A 21770-nucleotide genomic window follows, 5' to 3' on the forward strand; every position below is an offset into this window, starting at 1 on the left:
AGGTCACGACAAGGTAGATCATGAGGTCAGAGTCCATCTCATCGTATAAGGGAACCGTTCAATAGTCTTATCACAGTGGGGTAGAAGCTGTCCTTAAGCCTGGTGGTATGTGCCCTCAGGCTCCTGTATCTTCTACCTGATGGAAGAGGAGAGAAGAGAGAATGACCTGGGTGGGTGGGGTCTTTGATTATGCTGGCTGCTTTACCAAGACAACGAGAGGTAAAGACAGAGTCCCCTTTTCCTATCTTCAGTCCTGAAGAAGGGTCCTGACCCGAAACATCGACTGCCTGCTTTTCTCCACGGATGCTGCCTGGCCTGCTGAGTTCCTCCAGCATCATCGTGTTTTTCATCTAGATTCCAGCATCTGCAGACCTTTGTTTCTCTAGTAGAAACAGGCCCTTCGGCCCACCATCGGCACGCCAACCTCTTTGCTCACCTGCACTAATCCCATTTGCCTGCATTTGATCTCTCTGCCTTGTCCATTTAAGTGTAAATTGGTTTATTATTGTCACAGGTACCAAGGTACAGTGAAAAACTTTGTTTTGCATGCCATCCATACACATAATTTCATCACATCATTACGTCGGGGGAATACAAGGGAAAAGCAATAACAGAATGCAGAATAATGCATTACAGTTACAGAGAAAGTGCAGTGCAGGCAGACAATAAGGTGCAAGGTCATAACGAGGTAGATTGTGAGGTCAAGAGTCCATTTTATCGTACTAGGGGACCGTTCAATAGCCTTATAACAGTGGGATAGAAGCTGTCCTCAAGCCTGGTGGTACGTTCTTTTGGGCTTTTGTATCTTCTGCCCGATGGGAGGGGGGAGAAGAGAGAATGTCTGGGGTGGGTGGGGTCTTTGATTATGGTGGCTGCTTTACCAAGATAGCGAGAAGCGTAGACAGAATCCATGCAGGCGAGGCTGGTTTCCGTCTGAATGTCTCTTAAATGTAGTAATTGTATCTGATTTCACCTTCTCTTATCTCCCAGTATCGGGTCACCCCTCAGCCTCCTTCGCTCCAGGGAAAACAAGCCCAGCCTCCCCAGACCTCTCCCTATAGGAGGCAATAAATAGGGCAGATGGTCAAAATCTTTTCCCAATAGTCAGGGTATTAAAAATAAGAGGGCACAGGTTCAAGGTGAGAGGTTTGACTTTTCGAGGAGATTTGAGGGGTAAGATTTTTACACAGGGAGTGTTTGATATCTGCAACTCACTGCTGAGGTTGGTGGTGGAATCTGATACAATTACTGCACTTAAGAAGCATCTAGACAGGCAGGGAGTAGACCACCTGCAGGTAGATGGGATTTTTAGACTGGCTTCCTGGTCTGCACAGCTACGGTGGGCCGAAGGGCCTGTTCAGTACTATACTGTATGTTCTATTATGCCCTGAATTTTTCTGGTCCTACAGATACTGTCTGTACTTCCAGCATGTTTTGTTTCTCTATCAGACGCCCAGTCCCCGCCGTTCTTCGACTCTCTGATATGATTGTACTGCCAGAGCGTCCCATCGATGGCACCGCCCCTATAAAGCAGGCTGGAGGAAATGATACCAGCGAGGATGTTGCATTAGTACCGGGGGTTCACGGGGCGGGACTGGATTAAATGCTTCCGAGTTGGTAACGTGTTAATGAGGCTCTCGTTCCCATTGTGCCCTCTGCTCCTTTCCCCAGGGGGAGAGCTGCTCTGTTCATGTGTGTGGGGAGGCTGCTGAAGATGGCAGTGTGGTGCTGGAATCGATTTCACCGGCTGCTCAAACTGACCAGCGGCCGCGGTTGTGCAGGTAATGTCTGGTCGCGGGGTTACACTGTGGCCGTGGAATTACTCTGTGGCGGTGGGGTTACACTGTAGTTACACTGTGGCCGTGGAGTTACACACTGTGGCCGTGGGGTTACAGTGTAGCCGTGGAATTACTCTATGGCGGTGGGGTTACACTGTGGCCGTGGGGTTACACTGTAGCGGTGGGGTCACACGGTGACAGTGGAGTTACACTGTAGCCGTGGATCCGATAGTAACGGATGTGGACACGTTGAGGTATCAGTGCCCCTGCATTTTCAGCACAGTGTCACAACCTCAGCCGAACTATACAAAGGCCCCTGGTGTTGAGCCACTCTCAGTAGGCGCTGCTGTAATACAATGAAACTCCCATAATTCAGCATACTCAGGACTTCAGTAGTGATAACCCGACAGATTTTCCAATCAATACTCCAACGTACTTTTAATTCGTTTTTTATATGTTACGCAATGTAAAAATATATTTTCCAGTGAACTTCGTCATTGTCACGTGTACTGAGATACAATGAAAAGCTTTTGTTTGCGTGCCATCCAGACAGATCATTCCTTACATAAGTACACTGAGACAGTACAAAGAGAAAACAGTAACAGAATGCAGAATAATGTGTTTAACAGTTACAGAGAAAGTGCAGTACAGGTCTGGTTGCAGCTTTAGCTCAAACTGTCGCCAGACCATCTGGTGTAAATTACATGATGCTGCTCTTCGGAGAGCTGAAGTATTGGTTTATTATTTTTGATTTTTGCGAGATGTCCCGGGTTCAAATCCCGGACGAGCCCCCAACTTTGTTACGAAACAGCAACAAAAGAAACACATTGAGTCATGATTCAATGTTAAAAACTACTTTATTAATCACTACTTATGAGAATAAGAAAAATAAAAGTAAAAATGTTAGAAGTAAAAATGTTAAACCTTGAGCATTAACCCCAAAACTAAACTCTTTGTGTGTGTGTGTGTGTGTGTGTGTGTGTGTGTGTGTGGCAAAGTCCCAAACTCCAAGTCCAGGAATGGTTCTTAAAGTTCAGTTCAGCAAGCCATAAGGTGAAACATGAGCAAAGGCTTCTTCAACAACCACCGTTGTCTGAAGTTAAGATGTAGATGTAGAGAGAACATAGAGAGTAATTACGAAATCCAAATGGTCCACGATGGAACCCAAACGACACCTCAGTGTTTACTCAGTAGTGACTTCCTCACCCCGAAAAGCATCCGGATCGTGGCCGTCCACACAAATACCTGGTTCCCTCTACAGATCAGCAACAAAGTGAACTCCACTGGATTACTTCCAATTTCCATACGTGGATTGCAGTGACAGACACAGTTATTGTTTCTCATCCATCGATAGAGAAAACTAGCAGACTGGTGTCTCTCTCTCCCTTTTTTCTCTCTCTCTCTCCTCTGACTGACTTCGACTGACTTCTTCAACAGTATCATTACGTCCTTTATCTTCTGTTGATGTCCAAGCACGACAGACACACACACACACACACACACACACACACACACACACCACTATGCTCTATCTTAAAGGGACATTCACCGAGTCTGTAACATTATTGTCGCTTGTACCGAGGTACAGTGAAAAACTTGCCTTGCATACCTATCATACAGGTCAATTCATTACACAGTGCAGTTACATTGAGTTAGTACAGAGTGCATTGATGTAGTACAGGGTAAAAACAATAACAGTACATAAAATAAAGTGTGGGAACTGGGGTCCCAGTGAATTTTTTATATTCATTCAAGGGACGTGGGCTCCGCAGGCTGACCCAGCATTTAGTTGCCCCTCCCTAGTTGCCCCCGAGAAGGTGGTGGCGAGCTGCCTTCTTGACCCGCTGCAGTCCCTGAGGCATGGGTACACCCACAGTGATGTCAGGGAGGGAGCTCCAGGACTTGTCCCAGCAACGGTGAAGGAACGGCGATATATTTCCAAGTCAGGATGGTGTGGGGCTCGGAGGGCAACTCCCAGGGGGTGGTGTTCCCTGTGCTTGTGCTGCCCTTGTCCTTCTAGCTGGTAGAGGTGGTGGGTTTGGAAGGTGCTGCCTAAGGAGTCTCGGTGAGTTGCTGCAGTGCCTCCTGTAGACGGTACAAACTGCTGCTACTGTGTGTCGGTGGGTGGAGTGAGTGAATGGGTGTGGATGGGGTGTCTATCAAGCAGGCTGCTGTGTCCAGTATGCCATCCAGCTCTTCGAGTTGAGTGGGGTGTGTGGGAGCAGGGCTGCAGTGCGTTAACCGGGACAGTGCTGATGTGACAAATGTGGAGGAAAACGCGTCCCCATTTGTCCTGATGACAGGTCACTGATCTGAAACATTAACTTCCTTTTTCTACCCACAGATGCTGCCTGACTGGCTGTGCTTTTTCCAGCTTATTTTTTAACAAAAACAGAAAATGCTGGAAATACTCAGCAGGTCAGGAAAATCGGTTTATTATTGTCACATGTACTGAGGTACAGTGAAAAACTTTGTTCTCCATGCCATCCATACAGATAATTTCATCACATCAGTGCATTGAGGTAGTGCAGGGGAAAACAATAACAGAATGCAGAATAAAGTGTTACAGTTACAGAGAAAGTGCAGTCAGGCAGACAATAAGGTGCAAGGCCATAGTGAGGTAGATTGTGAGGTCAAGAGTCCATCTTATCGTACTAGGGAACTGTTCAATAGTCTTATAACAGTGGGATCAAAGCTGTCCTTGAGCCTGGTGGTACGTGCTTTCAGGCTTTTGTATCTTCTGCCTGATGGGAGGGGGGGAGAAGAGAGAATGTCTGGGGTGGGTCGGGTCTTTGATTATGCTGGCTGCTTTACTGAGCGAGCAATGTAGACAGAGTCCATGGAGGGGAGGCTGGTGTGCGTGATGTGCTGAGCTGTGTCCACAACTCTCTGCAGTTTCTTGCGGTCCCGGGCAGAGCAGTTGCTGTACCAAGCCGTGATGCATCCGGATAGGATGCTTTCTGTGGCGCATCGGTAAAAATTGGTGAGGGTCAAAGGGGACAAACTGAATTTCTTCAGCCTCCAGCATCTGCGGAATGAAAAACAGAATTAATGATTCAGGTTTCAAAGAGTTGTACAGCACAGAAACAGACCCTTTAACCCAAGTCACCCACGCTGACCAAGGCGCCTTCCTGAGCTTGTCCATTTGTCCACGTTTGGCCCAGCTCCCTCTCCTATCCATGTACCTGTCTAAATGTCTTTTAAACATTGTAATTGTACCCGCCTCTACCACCTCCTCTGGCAGCTTGTTCCACACACCCACCACCCTCTTTGTGGAAAAACTTGCCCCTCAGGTCCCCTTAAATCTTTCCCCTCTCACCTTAAACCGGTGCCCTCTGGTTTCAGACTCCCCTACCCTGGGGAAAAGACCGTGACCATCCACCTTATCTGTGCCCCTCATGGTTTTATAAACCTCTATAAGGTCACCCCTCAGCCTCCTTTGCTCCAGGGAAAACAGTCTCAGCCTGTCCAGTCTCTTGTTCTAACTCGAGCCCTCTGGTCTATCTCGATGACTCTGCAATGCAAAATGCTGTTTCTTCTTCAACAGGTGCTGCCTGACCTGCTGAGTGTTTCCAGCATTTTAAATTTCCAGCATGTGCAGTGTTTTACTTCTTGCTCACAGATCACTGGTCTAACGTGCCTCTGTGCGCTAGATCCTTCCTCCCTCCCTCCTTGTTACAACAGTAGGAGGCTATTCAGCCCATTGGGTCCCTGCTAGCTCTCAGCAGAGTAATCCCATCAGTCCTATTCCCATCTCCCTCATTTCTCTGTTGCCCTTCAGTTTAGTTTCTCCTGCATTAGATTCAGATTAGTTTATTGTCTTACAGACCAGGGTGCTGTGAAAGTCGATCCGCGCTGTAATAAAGCAAAGACAAACAGAACCAAGGAGCATACAACAAGCACTTTGTTTTTCTTTCACTAGCGGGAGTGGGGGATACAGAGAAAGAGTAAACAGTGTAACCTGAGCTCTGTACTGATCTCCACTCAGGTTCACATGCCAGGGTCCCTCTTTTATACTTAAAACAAAGAAGCCTATGTGCTAAGCTTCACATACCAAGCTATCCTAATGATTTATTTTTTGCTTAAATACTTTCTCTTCATTATCTGTTATTTTCTTACCTTTAAGCACACTGTAACTCAGCAGCAGTTCATCAGGCTATAATCTGAAGTCACAGACAGCTCCAGTCTCCAAGGATAACCGTTTATCGCAAACACTAGCAAAGACAGGGAACTCCTTTAACTACTTCTTTGATTTACACGAGACACCTGGACATCGTGCATCTCAACTATAGTCACGCCATGGTTAGGCCACAGCAGCTGAACTACATTAACCCTTACATTCTCAGGTACTTTTACAGTGCAATGAAATTCCCTGTTTGCATGAAGCTCACAGAGTGGTAATAATAACTATACAGCGAGTGCAAAACAGCAGAGTGGTGCAAAGATTGTAGTGTAATCTGAAGTAGTGCAAAAAGAAATGCTGAAGTGATGTGAGCTCCCCTTTGATTCCTCAGCCACTTATGTATACCAGGAGTCTTTTACAGAAGCCAGTTAACCTACCAGCACGTCTTTGGGATGTACAAGGACACTGGAGTGGGGGAAATCCCTGCAGTCTGTACAAAGTCTGCACAGGCTGCATCTGGGGTCAGGACTGAACCTGGGTCACTGGGGCTGTGACACAGCAGCGTTAACTGCTGACTCTTCTGTAGCGTCACATGAGCAGGAGAAGTGATTGTGCAGCAAATATTGCAGCCGTGCAGCAAAATCCAGGCAAGGAATTCTGCAGCCAGGCTGTGCAGATTGAGAGAGGAGACACTGGGACAGTTTGCACTCCTAAAGAAAATGTATTGTTATCAAATTCAATCTCAACTGCTCTTAAAGGAGCTCAATCTGAAAGGGCTATCATTTCTCCTTTAATGTGGATGAAAATAAATGTACAGAAAATACAAAGTACAACACAGCAATAAAATTAACAATTCTCACAGAACAGTACAGCACAGGAACAGACCCTTCGGCCCATGAAGTCTGTGCTGACCATGATGCCAAATTATACTAATCCCATCTGCCAGCACATGATCCATATCCCTCCATTTCCTGCATATTCATGTGTCTGTCTAACAGCCTCTTAAACACCACTGTCGTATCTGCCTCCACCACTATCCCTGGCAGCTCATTCCAGGCACCCATCGCTCCCTGTGTAAAACAAAAACCTCCCCTGCATATCTCCTTTAAACTTTCCCCCTCTCATCTTAAATGCATGTCCTCCAGTACGTGACATTTCTCCTCTGGGGAAAAAAGATTCTGTCTACCCTATCTATGCCTCTCAAACTTATAAACTTCTATCTGGTCTCCCCTCAGCCTCTGATGCTCCAGAGAAAACAACCCAAGTTTGTCCAACCTCTCCTGATAGCTCATACCCTCTAATCCAGGCAGCATCCTGGTGAACCTCTTCTGCACCCTCTCCAAAGCCTCCACATCCTTCCTGTAATGGGGCGACCAGGACTGCACACAATACTCCAAGTGCACCCTAACCAAAGTTTTAAAAAAGCTGCACTATAACTTCCTGACTCTTATACTCAATGCCCTGACCAATGAAGGCGAGCGTGGCATACGCCTTCTTTACCACCCTATCTGCTTGTGTAGCCACGTTCGGGGAGCTATGGACTTGGACCCCAAGATTCCTCTGCAATCAATGCTGTTAAGGGTGCTGCCATTAACTATAAAATAAGGTATCTTTATTAGTCACATGTACATCGAAACACTCAGTGAAATGCATCTTTTGCGTAGTGATTTGGGGGGCAGCCCGCAAGTGTCGCCATGCTTCCGGCGCCAGCATAGCACGCCCACAACTTCCTAACCCGTACGTCTTTGGAATGTGGGAGGAAACCGGAGCACCCGAAGGAAACCCACGCAGACACGGGGAGAACGTACAAACTCCTTACAGACAGCAGCCGGAATTGAACCCAGGTCACTGGTGCTGTAAACCGTTATGCTAACCACTGTGCTACCGTGCCTGACCTCATCATCCAACCACTGAAGGGAATAGCTTGCAATATGGTTGCAATATTTCTTAGAGGAACCTTGTCCCTTAAAGGATTACCATAGTACCGCGATCCGTTGCCCCTGTCTTTCTGTTCCTCGTTGGTCTCCTCACTGTGTTCCTATCTCTCTCTCTCTTGTGGCCCCCTCACTGTTCTATTACTCACCTAAAATGCATTTGATATTTTCCAGCTCGACTTCTCAGTGCTGGGTTGATGGAGGAGAAGAAGTTGGTGGTATGTATCTTTGCACTCGTTGTGATAGATATGTGTACAGTAGAGACTTGTATGGCTAGATATTTGATTTATTTGCAATTTTCAAAAATCAATCGTTAATCCAGAGTGAGGTTGTTACAGCTACCACTGTTGGGTGAAATCATACTAGAGAAACAAAGGACTGCAGATGCTGGAATCCACACGAAAAGACATTAGCATGCTGGAGGAACTCAGCAGGCCAGGCAGCATCCGTGGAGAAAAGCCCTGGAGAATTCGGGTGAAAAAATTCTGGGAACTGGACCAGGCAAATCCATGCTAGCGTGTTGCAGTTGTCAGTCACGCATGTAATGATGTCACTGTCGGCCTTTACCTGCCCGGACCAGAACATGAAACGAGATAAAGAGATGTGAATTGCAGGATCCCATTCTGACTGATGTGTCTCACACGGCTTCTGCTAATTCCAGTTTGCAGTGAAACCTCGTCACTGGTTGTCCTGTCTGTTACCGCAACCTTATTTAAACTCTGCACATCAGAGCCGCTGATGGCATCTCTGCTTCCTTGATCTTCCCACCCTGGGGCCACTTGTGGGTGTGGTCTCTGATCAGGGTAGACCACTGCTTGGGGGGTGGGTGCCCAGATTGCTGTGATAACCTTGCAATCCGAGATTTTCCCTCCTCCATGAAGCTGTGTGTGGCTGCCGTGGGGTGAACTACCTTAAGGTCTGACACTTTTCCCAATGGATGTTGGGAACTGTGCAGTTCCATTTCAGTGAACCATCTGTGGTTAAAAGATATCGGTACCTGACACCTGCACCCATTTCACTGCCAGAGGTTCAATTTTTTTACCCGAGATGTTAACTGAGATTTTCATTTATTGGGATGTGGATGTCATCAGCAAGGCCAGAATTTACTGCCCATCCCTAATTGCCCCTGAGAAGGTGGTGGTGAACCTCCTTCTTGAACCACTGCAGTCCCTCTGGTGAAGGTGCGCCCGTAGTTCTCTCGGGGAGAGAGGAGTCCCAGGATTTAGACCCAGTGATAATGAAGGAACGGTGATATACTTCCAAGTTATGACAGTGTGTGACTTGGAGGGAAACCTGCAGAGCGTGGTGTCCTCATGCACCTGGTGGCTTTGCCCTTGGTGGTAGAGATTTGAGGGCCTGGGAGGTGCTGTCGGAGTAGCCTGGGGCGAGTGACTGCAGTATATTTTGTCAGTGGTGCACCTTGTAGCTGCTGTGCGCTGGTAGCGGAGGGAATGGATGTTTAGGGTAGTGGATGGGGTGCTGATCAAGTGGGTTGCATTGCCTCCATTTTGTTGAGGTTCCTGAGGGTTGTTGAAGCTGCACAAGTGGAGAAGATTTCATCGCACTCCTGATAAAAATTGGGGAGTCTTGTAGCCATAGTATTAACGTGACTGTCTAGTTGAGTTTCTGGTCAATGGTGATCCCCAGGATGTAGATGTTTGGGGGCTCAGGGATGGTAATGCCATTGAATATCAACGGTAGGTGGCCAGACTCTCAGCAGGTCAGGCAGCATCTGGGAGAAGAGAAACAGAGTTAATGTTTCAGGTCAAAGACCTTTTGTCAGAACTGGGAAGATTTTCTTGTTAGAGATTGACAATGTCTGGCACTTTGTGATTTGTAATTGTTAGTTGCCACTTATCAGCTGATGCCTGAATATTGCCCACGTTTTGCTTCATGTGGGTGTGAGAATGTCAATGCAAAAGGCCAATGTTTAAAGAGCAGGGGAGCTCTCCCTGGTCCCAGCCTGATGTCAAGGCTTGACCTGATGTTTGCTTTGGTGCTAAAGAAGGTTAATTGGAAACCCAAATAAGCAACAAACAGCCCGCCACATCCCACGGCCCCTGATCTCAAGAGGGTACAGAAATGGACAAAACCGTATGTTTGAACAAAGTCTTAAATGTCTGAAAATTCATGATGATTGGGGGTTCGAACGTGGTTTCTTTTGTGCAACATGTAAGATGCTGGAGGAACTCAGCGGGTCAGCCAGAATCTATGAAGGGAAATGGGCGGTCGACGTTTCAGGTCTGAACTGGTATTGTCTGTGACTTGATCAGTCCAGATGAAGGGTCTTGACCCGAAATGCCAACTGTCCGTTTCCCTCCACAGACGCTGCCCGACCCGCTGAGTTCCTTCAGCATCTTGTGTGTTGCCCCAGATCCCGGTGTCTGCAGTCCCTTGTGTCTCCATGGGTTTCTTTGTACCTGGATTATACGTTATGCCTGTGACAGTCAGACTGGGCCAACGGGGACTAGTCAAGCTCTCAACATCGTGAGACCAGGTATCTGGGTCAGAGGCAGGATGACCCCAAGATGATGCTTCCCTCCCAAGTCCCAAAGCACTCAGTGTTGTACTCTTTCACCTCCCGTTCCCCGTGACTGCTGTTCATGAGGCATTTGTGATCATGTCCGTTCTGGGGGATGATCTTTGATGTGAACAGTAGTGAGTTTCCTAAGCTACCCCTTGGTTTCACCTCTGGTAAACCGAGGAACGTGGCTTTTGTGGATGGAAACCAAATTGTTCTGCTCTTTTGCTTCATTTCAGATCTGCGTCGAAGGGAACATTGCAAGTGGGAAGACTACATGCTTGGAGTACTTTGCAAAATATAGTAACATTGAGGTAAATAACAGCCCATGTAAAGATACTTGATTCATTCTTCAAATGTGGGCATTGCTGCCAGGGTTGGCATATCTTGCCCAGCCTGATTCCTGTAATGTTGCAGTTATGTAGTTGTTAGGCTATTCATTCATACACAAACCCATAATGGACCAAACTCCTTCCTGTTTATTGGTGTTGTACAGAATCCCACTGACTCCATCTTCTCACCGACTCCAACGTTGTAGAATTTGGGTTATCTCCTGATTATCCTGGGAAGGTTCCAGATTCCCACCAGCTCTTGGAACACAGCACAGGAACAGGCCCTTTGGCCCATCCTGTCTATGCCAACTACCAATTGGGATTTACCAGGCTTGGTCTGTGGCCTATCAATGCTCATCCAGATGCTTATTAAATGTTCTGAGAGCGCTTGTCTCCACCACCTCAGTCGTGCGTTCCAGATTCTGACCACCTAGGTGAAAACATTGCTGCTCAGATCCCCTTTAAACCTCTTACTCTTCACCTTAAAGCAATACCTTTGCCATGGGGAAAAGTACATTACTCTCTACTCTATCTGTGTTCCTCATAACTTTGCATACCTCTGCCAGGCCATCCCTCAGCCTCCTCTGCTCCAAGGAAAACAAACCCAGCCTATCCAGTCTCTCCTCATAACTAAAATATTCCATCCCAGGCAACACCTTGGGGAATCTCCTCTACACCCTCCCCATTACAATCCTATCCTTCCTATAGTGTGGTGACGAGAACTGCACTTAATCACTTGGAGTATTGTGTTCAGTTTTGGTCGCCCTGCTATAGGGAAGACATCATCAAACTGGAAAGAGTGCAGAAAAGATTTACAAGGATATTGCCAGGACTTAAGGGACTGAGTTATAGAGAGAGGTTGGACAGGCTAAGACTTTATGTCTTGGAGCATAGTGGACTGAGAGGTGATCTTGTAGAGATGTATAAAACCATGAGGGGCAGAGATAGGGTTGGGGAATCAAGAATTAGAGGGCACAGGTTTAAGGTGAGAGGGGAAAGATTTAATAGGAGTTTGAGAGGCAACTTTTTTTACACACAGGGTGGTGTGTACGTGGAACGAGCTGCCAGAGGAAATGGTTGAGGCAGATACAATAACAACTTTTGAAAGACACCTGGACAGGTCCATGGATGGGAAAGGTTCAGAGGGATATGGGCCAAATGCAGGCAAGTAGGACTAGCTTAGATGGGAATCTTGGTCGGCATGGACGAGTTGGGCCGAAGGGCCTGTTTCCACGCTGTATGATTCTGTGACTTCAATTAGATCATTCCTTAACCGATTCATGGGGATACAAGTCTCAGTTGAGGAAGCCTTCCTAACCCAATAAGTGTCAGTTTATTCTAGGGAAATCTGAGCTGCTCGCTCTCCGAAGACCACATGTTACGCTGGGTGTTCCTCAGCAGATCCGCTTGGCGTAGACTTAGATCATAAGACATAGGAGCAGAATCAGGCCATTTGGCCCATCAAGTCTGCTCTGCCATTTGATCATGCCTGATTTTTTTTTCCTCTCTCAACCCCATTCTCCTGCCTTCTCCCCGTAACCTCTGATGCCCTTACTAATCAAGAACCTATCAACCTCCGCTTTAAATACACCCAATGACTTCACAGCCGTCTGTGGCAGTGAATTCCACAGATTCACCACCCTCTGGCTAAAGAAGTTCCTCCTCATCTCAGTTCTAAAGGGACGTCCTTCTATTCTGAGGCTGTGCCATTTGGTTATAGACTCTCCTACTGATGTAAACATCCTCTCCACGTCCACCCTATCCAGGCCTTTCAATATTCAGTAGGTTTCATTGAGATCCCCCCTCATCCTTCTGAACTCCAGCGAGTACAGACCCAGAGCCATCAAACTCCTCGTGGGTTAACCCTTTCGTACCTGGGTTGATCCTCATAAACATCTCTGGACCCTCTCCAATGCCAGCACGTCCTTCCTTAGATATGGGGCCCAAAACTGCTCTCAATACTCCAAATGTGGTCTGACCCCAACACCTTATAAAGCCTCAGCATTACATCCTTGCTTTTATATTCTAGACCTTCAACACAAGAGCTCTCTAATCCTAGTTTATTAGCAGAACCTCTTTTGTCCTGAGTCTGAAAGCGGCATGCTTGCTCTTGGTCTCTCACTCTGCCTGCACGGTGAACTTTTATTTCCCTTGCATTGCCTCAGGTTCTACTGGAGCCCATCTCAAAGTGGAGGAACATCTGGAACCACAACCTGCTGGTAAGAACAAGGGCTTTGACTTGGGTGTTTGAGGGGAATGTGTCGGCAAGCTCATGGGAAGTGGGAGGAGCTGCAGAATCTGGAATGGGAAAAGGGGGAAGAGAATGTGCAGGAACGTAAGAAGCTGCAGAGAGCGGTGGACTCTGCCCAATACATCACGGGCACGTCCCTCCCCACCATCGGGAGTATCTACAGGAGGCGCTGCCTTAAGAAAGAAACATCCATCATCAACGATCCCCGCCATCCGGACCGTGCTGTCTTCTCGCAGCTCCCATCGGGCAGGAGGTACAGAAGCCTGAAGTCCCACACCACCAGGTTCAGGAACAGCTACTTCCCTTCAACCATTCGGTTCTTGAACCAACCGGCACAACCCTAATCGCTACAGTTTAGCAACACAATGACCACTTTGATCACTTTGCACTATGTTTTGTTCTAATTGTGTTCGTTCTTGTAAAAATTGTGTATAATTTATGTTTAATTGATGTTTTTCTTGTGAATTCTGCTTATCTGATGCTATGTGCCTGTGATGCTGCTGCAAGTAAGTTTTTCATTGCACCTGTGCACACATGGACTTGTGCACGTGACAATAAACTCAACTTTGACTTTGAAAAGAGGGGAAAGGGTGTGTGTTCAGGGTCAGAGTTTCCTGCAGTGGGTGGTCAAAGATGGAGGGATGGTGATATAGAAACTGTAAACAGGTGGGGTTCAGCGCGGGAGGTGGGTGGGGAGTGCAGCAGGGTGGGATGAGGCTGAGAAATTTAAAGCCAGGATGCACTGCAATGACTTTGTTCACCGCATGGTCTCTGCTCCATCGGTGAGAAGGACTAGGGCAGGGAGTCCAAGAGCTTCTGAACTTCGGGAGAACCTCTACACGCCATCGTGAGCTGAAACTCTTGGCTGGGTCAGAACTGTGGAGCTGCCTCCTGGAGTGCTGAGGGAGCCCCTTTACCCCCGTGGTCAGCACCTCTCCCCAAGGAAACCAGGGAAGGGGTGGTAGATCCCCACATTGTGAGAATGATTAAAACTGGTCTTAGTCCATAGCAGAACTTGACTGAAATGGGAAATAGGAACAGTAGGAGGTCATTCAGCCCTTCAAACCTGCTGCATGTTCATAGCTGATCCTGGCTTCTCCCAGTTGCCCTTGGTCCCTTTAGCGTTAAGAAATACAATTGCCTCCTTGAGTATATTTAGTGACTTGGCTTTCCACTGCTCCTATGATAGAGAGCTCCATTGGTTCAAAATGGTGTACCCAATCTCCTGAGACTGCGGCTGCTGCTTCTGGCTTCTCCAGACATTGGGAACATCTACCCTGTGTCTAGTCCTGACAGAATTTGGGGAAGACCAGCATCTAAAGCTCTCAAACAGCCAGCTTGGCACCTGGCAGCAGGTGGTCACTGAGTGGTAATTGGCTGTCTGACCTTTGGGCTATATGACATTACCCTCCTTCCCATGATCCTATTGTCAAGTCAACTCGAGTTTACTGTCGGTGAGCTACAGGTACAATAAAAAAAACTTGCAGCAGCAGCACAGGCAGGTAGGTACAGACAACACAGAACATAAATTATGCATAAAATTATACCATACACTGGAAGAAAAAGACTGCAAAAACAAGACATTAGTGCAAAAAAAAACAAAGACATAATCGAAGATAAGTCTGTGCCAGTGCAAGAGGTGGTCTGTAGTGTCCCATTGCTGAGGTAGGGTTAGGGTTGTGCAGGTTGGTTCAAGAACCTGATGGCTGTAGCTGTTCCTGAACCTGGTAGTGTGGGACTTCAGGCTTCTGTACCTCCTGCCTGACGGTAGAAGTGAGAAGAGGACATGTCGCGGATGGTGGGGATCCCTGATGATAGATGCCGCCTTCTTGAGGCAGCGCCTCCTGTAGATGCTGTCAGTGGTGTGGAGGGCTGTGCCCGTGATGGACTGGGCTGTGTCCACTGTTCTCTGCAGCCTCTTGCATTCTTGTGCCAATTGTTGGGACCTTTGGTCAACAATTCTTCTTCCCTTGAAGTGAGCATTTAACTAAGTGAGTTTAGTGAAGGAAGTACATTCACTTGATGAGGCACAGGGAACTGACCTCTCAATCTGTTGACACCTAACTCATTTATTGGCAGAGCCTCATGTACGAAGATCCCTCACGCTGGGCGATTACGTTACAGACCTACGTACAACTGACTATGTTACAGCAGCACACTCGGCCTCGGGTACGTCCCTGACACACAAGATGTTTTTTAAATGCTATCTTGTCCAACTAGCTCTTCGTAGAAGTTACCCTTAGACCACATTTGGAGATGTTCTCAGTCCTACTGTGTAAAAGGATGGTGATGTCGAAAAATATTCAAATTAAAATTGGCAAGGGTGGTGCCAGGATGGAGGGATCTGGATAACAGAGAGGTTTGAAGAATCATAGAACAGTATAGCACAATACAGGCCCTTCGGCCCACAATGTTGTGCCGACCTTTAAACCTCGCTTCAGACTATCTAACCCCTTCCTCCCACATATCCCTCTATTTTAAATTCCTCCATATGCTTAACTAGCAATCTCTTGAATTTGACCAATGTACCTGCCTCCACCACGGCCCCAGGCAGCGCATTCCGTGCCCCAACCACTCTCTGGGTAAAAAACCTTCCTCTGATATCTCCCTTGAACTTCCCACCCCTTACTTTAAAGCCATGCCCTCTTGTATTGAGCATTGGTGCCCTGGGAAAGAGGTGCTGGCTGTCTACTCTATCTATTCCTCTTAATATTTTGTACACCTCTATCACGTGTCCTCTCATCCTCCTCCTCTCCGAAGAGTAAAGCCCTAGCTCCCTTAGTCTCTCCTCATAATGCATACTGTCTAAACCAGGCAGCATCCTGGTAAATCTCCTCTGCACCCTTTCCAATGCCTCCACATCCTTCCTATAATGAGGCGACCAGAACTGGACACAGTACTCTAAGTGTGGTCTAATCAGAAGCTGAGGCATTTTAGAAAAGTAAAAGCCGAGGAGTTTCTTGATAGAGGTCAGTGTTTTCACTGGTGGGAGATTCTAGAACTTGGGATGATACCTATAAGATGCAGTAATTGAACCATTAGAGAATTCAGAGCCAACCTCTTGACACAGCGAGTACTGAGTAAGTGGAGCTCCACCATGAGTAAGACTTAAGGCAAATAGCAGAGGAGATATTCGGGGGAAGCTGCATGTGCACGTGAAGAGTAAGTAATAGAGGAATATGGTGGTGGGACAAGATGACGAAGAAGAGATCGAGGAGGCTCCTCTACCCCTGCTCAGGTAGACAAGGTGGTGAGGAAGGCATTTGGCACGCTTGCCTTCATCGCTCAGGGCATGGAGTACAGGGTTTGGGATGTTATGTTAGCAAATGTACAAGTCGTTGGTGAGACCGCACTTGGAGTGTTGTGGTCGCCCATCTACAGGAAGGATGTCATTGATCTGGAGAGGGTGCAGAAAAGGTTCACAAGGATATTGCTGGGACTGGAGGGTTTGAGTTATCAGGAGAGACTGGACAGGCTGGAACTGTTCTCCCTGGGGTGTAGGAGGTAGAGGGGTGACCTTATACAGGTTTATGAAATCATGAGGGGCGCAGTTAAGGTGGATGGTCAGTCTCTCCTAGGTAGGGGAGTCCAAAACTAGAGGACATAGATTTAAGGTGAGAGGGGAAAGATTTAAAAGGGACCTGAGGGGCAACATTTTCACCCAGAGGGTGGTGGGTGTGTGGAACGAGCTGCCAGAGGAAGCTGTAGAGGCGGGTACAATTACAATGTTTAAAAGACATTTAGACAGGTACATGGAGAGGAAAGGTTTACAGGGATGTGGGCGAAATGTAGGCAAATGGGACCAGCTTGGATAGACAACTTGGTCGGCATGGACAAGTTGGGCTGAAGGGCCTGCTTCCATGCTGTATAACTCCATGACTCTAATAGTTCTGTTGGGCAGAAGAGCCCATAATTTCTAAGTAATTCTTTGTAACATTTGTCTTTAGACACTGCCCTTCCAAATGATGGAGAGATCCATTTACAGCGCCAAGTATGTCTTTGTGGAGAATCACTACCAAAGGTAAGCAGTGCCCGGTGGACAGATATGGCCATCAAACCCACTCTGACTGCTCCCTTCTCACCCAGCTTGGCACAGTCTGAGGCCCCCTTCATCGCTGCTGTTGAATGGCCGGCTGTTTCTGATCTTAACATGTTCAACCGAGAGAAGCAAGCATGAGCTGGCAACGAGCTTAGCTTCTCAAAGGGTGGAAACTGCAGATGTGCCCATAGACCTGATATTCTGAGAAGCAATGAGTTGGGGATACTGCAGCAGTAATTGGTTTTGTTATAGTAAGGATGTGTGGTGGTCTTGTTATTTTCATATCTTTGTACTCCTGGAGTATGATGTGATCTAGAATGGGAGGGTTCCGAATCAGAATCAGGTTTATCATCACTGACGTATGGTGTTGAATTTGTTGTTTTATGGCAGTACAGTACAGTTCCTTGCGGATTTGCCCTGTAACAAGGTGGAATCATTGTTGAGACACCAGAGACTGCAGATGCTGGAACTCTGCTGGAGGAACTCAGCGGGTCGAGCAGCATCTTTTGGGGGCGGGGGGAGGAATTGTTGATGTGTCACATTGAAACCCTGCATCAGGACTGAGAGTGGGGAAGGGAGATGGCCGGTATAAGGAGAAGAGGGGGAGGGGTGAGACAGGAGCCCGAGGTGATTGGTGGACTGAGGAGGGGTGAAAGATGACGGGCAGGTCGAGCCAGGTAGGGGAGACAGAGGCAGGTGGATGATGGATGGAGGCGGACAAAAGAAACGAGGAGGGAGATGGAGTGATGGGGGGGGGGGCTGGTGGGACGGGACAGTGTAGGTGGAGACAGCATTATTTTTATTTTGTTATCTTTGCACTCTTCTCGTGGAGAACATTGTGAAGTACAGGGGGAGCCCATGAGCTGATTCAACAGGTAGACAGACTGACATTACTGCCGACTGACTCTGGGGGTAGGACCCCTCTTGCACAGCGGCAAGGTTATGGGTATCCAGAAGCACCTGATGACGGAGGTGAAGGCTACCTCCAACTCACCAGACACGGGTTTCCTGCTGGATGTCCACCCATCCTTCCTTGCCACGGCCATCTACAGCGGGATTCAAATCCTGATCCTCAGAGATGGATATGCAACCTATGAGCTAAGGGAGCACTCTGTAAAGTGCTGCATTGCATAGAGGAGGTGCAGACTAGTCAGCCTGATTCACCCATTCAATTAGTTTATGTCACACAGTCCTACAGCACAGAAACAGGCCCTTCGGCCCACCATGTATGTGCTGGCCATCAAATATTTATCTACATGAATCCCGTTTACCAGCACGTGGTCAGTAACCTCGACCTTGGCCATTCAAGTGCTGGTCCAGATCGTTATGTATGCTGAGAGCACCTTCCTCCACCCATTTGGGAAGTGTGTTCTAGATTCCAACCACTCTCTGGGTGAAAAATTTCTTCCTCAAATCTCCTCACAATCTCCCTCCCCTTACTTTAAATCTCTCTTAAGTGAATTTTCTATTAGCTACCCTATCTGCGCACCTCATAACTTTGTAAACATCAGTTGGGCCCCGTGTCTAAGGAAGAATGTGCTGGCTCTGGAGAGGGTCCAGAGGAGGTTCACGATCCTGGGAATGAAAGGGTTAACATATGAGGAACGTTTGATGTCTCTGGGCCTGTACTCGATGGAGTTCATAAGGATGAGGGGGATCTCATTGAAACCTACTGGGTATTGAAAGGCCTGGATAGAGCGGATGTGGAGAGGATGTTTCCGTGAGTGGAGAGTCTAGGATCTGTGGGCACAGTCTCAGAATAAAGGGACATCTATTTAAAACTGAGAAGAGGAGGAATTTCTTCAGCCAGAGGGTGGTGAATCTGTGGAAGTCGTTGCCATGGAGGACTGTGGAGGCCAAGTTATTGGGTGTCTTGAAGGCAGAGATTGATAGGTTCTTAATTGATAAGGGGGTTAAGGGTTACAGGGTTGAAAAAAGCAGCCGTGATTGAATGGTGGAGCAGACTCAATGGGCCGAGTGGCCTAATTCTGCTCCTATATCTTATGTGTCCTACCTCAGGGTTGTCCGCTCCAAGGAAAACTGTCCTCTCTCCATGGTGCAGTCAACTACCCAAAATCTACTAATAAAGCAAGATTGCAGGAAACACTCAGCAGGTCAGGCAGCAGTGGTGGGGGGAGAAACAGTTGATGCTTCAGGTCAAGGACCCTGCATCAAAGGTGGAAAGTGGGAAAACAAGTGTGTGTGGAGAAGATGGAGAGAACAGGGAATGCCTGTGATAGGATGCGGACTGAGGTAATGATTTTCCTTGACCGGAAATATTGACTCTGTTTCCCTCCTCACTGACCTGCTGAGTGTACACAGCATTTCCCTTGTTTTTGATTTTCAAAATCTGTAGATTTTGATCCAAAATCTATTAGCATTGGTCTTCATTTATGGGGTGAGAACATCACCGACATGGCCAGCATTTATTGTTGTGGGAAGATGGTGGTGAGTTACCTCCTTGAACTACAGGAGTTCCGGTGAAGGTGCTTCTGCGGTGCTGTTGGGGAGTGATTTCCAGGATTTGGACCCAGTGAGAATGCCAAATAGGGTGGTGAGTGACATGGAGGGGAACCTGCAGGCGGTGGTGTTCTCCTGCACCTGCTGCCCTTGTTTATCCTGGTTGTAATCTCTAGAAATGTCCAAATGTTTCCTCACAACCCCAGACTTTCTTGGCGGTGGTTAGAGGGAGCAATTTTCCACTGCCCTTTATATCTGCGAGGTGTTTCCTGAATTCCTGATAATGTAGATCCAGTTTTGAGACTGGGACAACTTCCTCCAATTAAAGAGAATAACCATCGTCTTCCCTCTTCTCAGCTCCATAATGCCCGCTGTGGATTACGCTGTGTTGTCCGAGTGGTTTGATTGGATCGTGGCTAACACCAACGTTCAGGTTGACTTGATTGGTAAGAGTGACCATTGAATGGGATTGGGGGCTCGACGCCCTTCACTAGTCAGAGAGTGGTTTAATGTTTGTGTAAGATCAGAAAACAGTGGTAACTCAGCCGGGTGGGTGGCGTCTGTGGCAGGAGAGACGGCTAACGTTTCAGGTTTCCCTTCTTATGGCACTTTTCCATAAAACTGCAGGAGATGCAACCTGTGTCCTTGCACCTCTTCCCTTCCCTCCCTCACCTCTTCCCTTCCCTCCCTCACCTCTTCCCTTCCCTCCCTCACCTCTTCCCTTCCCTCCTTCCAGGGATACAAGCAGTCCTTCCAGGTGAAGCAGCAACCCCTTCCAATCTAGTGTACTCCATTCCATGTGGTGGAGAAACCAAACACAGAATGGGTGACTCTTTTGCAGAGGTTACCTTGAGCTCCCTGCTGCCTGTCACTTGAACTCTCCAGCCCACTCTATCTCTGTGGCGTTCTGCACTGTTGTTGTGAGGTCCGATGTAAGCTTGAGGAACAGCACCTCATCTTCCTTCTGGGTGTGGTGCAGCCTTCCAGACCCAATCGCTTCAGTTTACCTGCTGTCTGTCTGTAACAGAACTAGCCAGTTCACCTCTGATAATGGCTCAGTTTTTCTCTCTCCATTAGCACTGTGGTGTAGTTGGTAGAGCCACTGCCTCATAACTCCAGTGACCCAGGTTCAATCCTGACCTCGGGTGCTGTCTGTGTGGAGTTTGCATGTTCTCCCTGTGACTGCGTGGGTTTCCTCTGGGTGCTCCGGTTTCCTCCCACATCCCAAGGATGTGTGGACTAATGGGTTAATTGGCCGTTGTAAATTGGCCCTGTGGTATGGGTGAGGAGTACAATTTGTAGGGAGTTGATGGGAATGTGGGGAGAACAAAATAGTTTAGGGTTAGATTAATGTGAAAATGTGTCCTAGATGGTCAGTTCAGACTCAGTGGGCTGAAGGGCCTGTAGCTTTCTGTGACTCTGTTGTTGGTGTTCCTCTCCACTCTCCCCCTCCCCTCTCCCCACATTGTCTCCCTCTTTTTCATTGTCTGCATCAATTCATTGACCAGATGACCTTGTTGACAACTTAACCCTACAGCAACCCTGGCCTCACCTTATTAGGGATACTCCCTTTGTCCTATCCATGCTCTCTGCAGCTTAACACAAATGTGTTTACTCTTGTTCCCAGTTCCAACAAAGGATCTTCAACCCAAAACATGAACTTGGTATCCATTCCCACAGATACTGTTTGATCTGCTGTGCTTTTCCAGCATTTTCTGTTTATATTTCAGATTTCCAGCATGTGTAGTTTTGATTTTGCACTTAATGTTTGTGTTGTACACACGAGGCTGCGTATTCTGGGGTTAGAATGTGCTTGTTACTTTTTGTTTCCTCTCATAAGCAAACATGACCTGATCTGTATAAATATAAAATAGGAGGCATGTCAGTGTTTATGGTGGAGGGGTAGAGCAGCTACAAACTATTTCACTGAGACCATTTGCAGTAGCCCTGCTTTACTGGGGTCACTGTGGGTTCCACTGGATTATTGGTCTTTGCACAGAAATGTGATGTGGTTATCTGAGTTCAACAATCTCATAAGAGTCATACAGTATAGAAACAGGCCCTTCAGCCCAACTCTCCATGCCGACCAAGATACCCATCTAACCCAGTCCCATTTGTTTGCGTTTGGCCCACATCCCTCTAAACCTTTCCTACCCATGTACCTGTCCAAATGTCTTTTAAATGTTGTAATTGTACCTGCCTCTGGCAGCTCGTCCCATATACCCACCACCCTCTGTGCCCCTCGGGTCCCTTTTAAATCTTTCCCCTCTCACCTTAGACTTAAATCCCACCTTAAACTCGACTTTGACTGCAGACACAGTGAATTGGTGGT

At 47.5% G+C, this 21770-nt stretch overlaps 1 protein-coding gene across 4 annotated transcripts in view; it reads left to right on the forward strand.

Annotated features, from left to right (window-relative positions):
* Window positions 1-21770, forward strand: part of tk2 (thymidine kinase 2) — a 40951-nt gene that overhangs the window by 6568 nt on the left and 12613 nt on the right. For all 4 annotated transcript variants that reach the window (XR_007957343.1, XM_052028209.1, XM_052028211.1 and 1 more), the window contains exons 2-8: window positions 1672-1781; window positions 8010-8053; window positions 10596-10670; window positions 12854-12907; window positions 15019-15108; window positions 16887-16960; window positions 19796-19884. Coding sequence is in view for 3 of the 4 variants with exons in the window: in XM_052028209.1 (XP_051884169.1) it covers window positions 1672-1781; window positions 8010-8053; window positions 10596-10670; window positions 12854-12907; window positions 15019-15108; window positions 16887-16960; window positions 19796-19884 (536 nt within the window). In the remaining variant the exon portion in view is untranslated. The remainder of the gene's footprint in view (window positions 1-1671; window positions 1782-8009; window positions 8054-10595; window positions 10671-12853; window positions 12908-15018; window positions 15109-16886; window positions 16961-19795; window positions 19885-21770) is intronic.

Source organism: Pristis pectinata, chromosome 13 (assembly GCF_009764475.1).
Source record: "Pristis pectinata isolate sPriPec2 chromosome 13, sPriPec2.1.pri, whole genome shotgun sequence".
Lineage (NCBI taxonomy): Eukaryota > Metazoa > Chordata > Chondrichthyes > Rhinopristiformes > Pristidae > Pristis > Pristis pectinata.